Below are 3,455 nucleotides of genomic sequence, written 5' to 3' on the forward strand. Positions count from 1 at the left end.
TTAATATTCATATGAGAATGCTAGTCATGCAATTTGTATGGTGCAAAATAGGGTAAATCACAACAAGTATTGTAACAATTTAAAACACATCAAAACTTAGATCATTTAATTTCAATTGGAAAATGTTATTTGCACTCAATTTTTTATTATTTACACTCTCACAATTTATTTTATCATATAGTCTAATAAATGAAAACTATATAATTAGAATAGTTGGAGTGCGACTAACAAAAATGGAAGTGCAAATAACATTTTCCTTTCAATTTTCATGGATAACTAAAACAAGAAGTAAACTATATTGTTGTGGACTTGTTTGAAAATGGCAGATCCAATAAGGCTCTATTGAAAATTCGTGTTCCCAATGTCGGAATCATTATGCTATATAAGCCTTTATTGAAGATCATTACGCTAGACAGCCTTTATTGAAAAAAAAAGCCTAACTTTTTTTGGTTGTTTCTTGAGGGGGAAGAAAAAGAAATCAAAAGCCGTAAGGTGAAAAAAGAGCAAGAAATAGACTACATTAAAGTGGTGGACCGGTTTGTCTTATAGAGAAATAAAAATTACTTGTCATTTTCCATTTCTTAGACTGCCTAGCCGGAACCTGCCTGCTTCTCTAGTGCGGCAACTGTTTCACAAAGGCCTCATAGCTAGGAGACATGTTCATGCACTAAACTGCAGAATCACTGGTTTTACATATTTGGATTTCATCTTCCTTTTCTGGTTTTAGCTTTTGCAAGTATTTGGATTTCATCCTTCTTTGCTGTTTTAGTTTGCATCTACTGATTGATGATATATAAATTTAACATCTGGAATTATGGGCTCATTTTATGTATCTGTTTTCAATACCCTATAATATCCTGTCACATGGCAGAAAGGAACCACTCACCAAAGGCAAATTTTTCATGACAAAAAAGATGCATGCCAATTTAATGGATCTATAAATTGATACCAAAATGGTAAAGTCATTCTCTCGCTCAAAATTCACTCTCTACAAATTACTTTCTCTTTCTTTGATAGATTGATTCCTGAGAAGTGGCTCTAAAAACGCATGCACTTTGATAGTACATCATTGTGGTGGTGTAATAACAAAATACATAAATTGTGTCAAATCATGTAAAAATCAGTCTTTCATTTTCAAATAGATACAATCAACTTATGCAATGATTGATTTATGAATTATTCTAATGAGTATCTTGAGGCATTTGTTAAAACACTTAAATTACATCTAACGTCATATGTTAGATATGTTATGTGAATGCGCATATTTTCATTTATTGTCTCCTTGCATTTAAATACTTTCTCGAATTAATTTTACTCTTATCAAAAAATTAATGCCTAAACTATCTTAACAAGTGCCCAGAGCACTAGTTAAGCCAAACCCTTGATTCATATTCTATATCACCCGCAAAAGAAATCAAATTTCCAATATCAGAAATGCCAATTTGGAATTGTCGGCTCAGATATTGTAATCAAATATATGGTATAATTACGGTTCTGCCATAGAAATGACCTCTAAGAGAAATGAAGTAAATCTCAATTCATGGTTTTTTTTAATATATACAAAACTTTTCTGCCGTCTAGCCTCATTTGTTGGTTTTTCTTGCCATATTCGTTTGTTTCTTTGTTTATTTGTTCGTCCGTTTGTTTCATTTTTTTGTTACTACTTCTTTTAGACAAAAGTAGAGCCAATTATCCTACAAGAAGTGAATGCATTATATATATATTATCCTACCATTTTGGCCTGCAACATCTGAGGAAGATCCAAAATTGGATGCCTAAATGGAAGTAGAGATCATTTCCCAAGAAATAATCAAACCGTCACTCCCAACACCTGATCACTTAAAAATCTTCAAAAGATCCTTCATCGATCAAATCACTGGTGGATATCTTGTGAGGTTTATTTCCTTCTATCGGAGAAAAGAGTCAAAGTTGAAGATCAATGAAGTCACAAATCAACTGAAAACTTCTCTTTCCCAAACTTTAACTCGTTATTATCCCCTCGCAGGCATCTACAAGGATGATTCAACAATTGAATGCAATGATAAAGGAGCTCTATTTGTCACAGCCCATGTTCACTGCAACATGAATGAGCTAATAAATCAACCAAAGTTTCAGCAATTCCACAAACTTGGGACCTCTTCAAGATTTCATGGAGATGGATCTTTTCAAGTCTCTGTCCAATTCAATACATTTTCATCTGGTGGGGTGGCAATTTTCATGTGTTTCTATCACATGATCATGGATATCACAACAATTAGTGTTTTCCTGAAATGTTGGGCTGCAATGGCAAGTGGCTCTCAGGATCATAAATCTGCATTTTATTATCCTGAGTACAAATCAGCCGTTCTTTTCCCTGTGAAAGACTCTGTTCCATTTGGTTTTTCAGTGATTATCAAGAGTTTGTCCCTGAATGAAGGAAGAAGTACACGAAAAAGATTCGTGTTTAGTTCAGCAGCTATATCTGATCTGAAAGTGAAAGGTTTCAGCGATCCTGTTCCAGATCCTACAAGTGTTGAAGTTGTGTCTTCTTTCATCTGGAAGCATGCCATGGCTGCTGCAAAAGCCGTTCAGGGGGTTCAAGAGCCATCTGTGCTAGTTCATGCTGCAGATATGCGACGAAGAATGGTGCCACCTCTGCCAGAATATTCGGCTGGGAATATCATCTCCATGATTATTGCAGAGTATGATGGAATAGATGAATGTGAGGTAAAATTTGGTAGATTGGTGGAACTTCTGAGAGTGGCTAAGGAAGAAAACAAGAATGAATTTGTGCCGAAAATCCAGAGTTCTAAAGGGTATGATGTTATGATGAAGTCCTTGGAAGAGTGGGGCAAAAAATGCAGTAGAAAAGGTCTGAATACTTACCAGTTCACCTGTTGGTGCAAAATGGGATTAAACCAAGTGGATTTTGGATGGGGAAAACCGGTTTGGACTAGTCTGGTTGGGGGTACAGAGGTGGAATCCATGTATAAAAATTTTGTGGTTCTTCTTGATGGATCAGATGGTGGCATTGAAGCATGGTTAATTTTGGAGCAACAGGAGACGGCTATTCTGGAAAGTGATCAGGACTTCCTTGCTTATGCTTCTCTGAATCCTGGGATTATAAGCTGAAGTAGAATAGGTTGCCAGAATTTATTAGGCATTTGTTTTGCATTCTTGTAAGCTGCTATGCATTAGCCATAAGATAGATATTTCAACATCATTCCGTTTTATCAATAAAATCTCAATCTTGAATTGCTTTATTTCTCCCGTTCTTCGTTTTATCAGGAAAAGTGAAATCAAATTGGAAATGTTACAATCACAAAGGGTGGAGTATAAATGAGAATATATAGTATTGGGATGATACATTATATAAAGTTGGTGTCTTAATGAGTGCATATGGTATCTAGGAATTAAAGGTCCTGAATTCTACTTCCTATTTCTCCTTCGCGCTTCTCTACTAGAAAATTTTTTAT

The 3,455-nt window shown here is 35.0% G+C and overlaps 1 protein-coding gene across 1 annotated transcript; it reads left to right on the forward strand.

Annotated features, from left to right (window-relative positions):
- The first annotated feature begins 1,779 nt into the window (after positions 1-1,779).
- Positions 1,780-3,111, forward strand: LOC113766192 (vinorine synthase-like). Its single transcript, XM_027310406.1, has one exon. The coding sequence runs from the start codon at positions 1,780-1,782 to the stop codon at positions 3,109-3,111; it is 1,332 nt and encodes a 443-aa protein (XP_027166207.1).
- The last annotated feature ends 344 nt before the right edge of the window (positions 3,112-3,455 follow it).

The sequence above is a fragment of the Coffea eugenioides genome, chromosome 3 (assembly GCF_003713205.1).
Source record: "Coffea eugenioides isolate CCC68of chromosome 3, Ceug_1.0, whole genome shotgun sequence".
In the NCBI taxonomy this organism is placed as follows: domain Eukaryota; kingdom Viridiplantae; phylum Streptophyta; class Magnoliopsida; order Gentianales; family Rubiaceae; genus Coffea; species Coffea eugenioides.

What these genes read in the sequence shown, in the direction of transcription:
- LOC113766192 (XM_027310406.1), top strand. Translation starts at nt 1,780, where the DNA reads ATGGAAGTAGAGATCATTTCCCAAGAAATAATCAAACCGTCACTCCCA.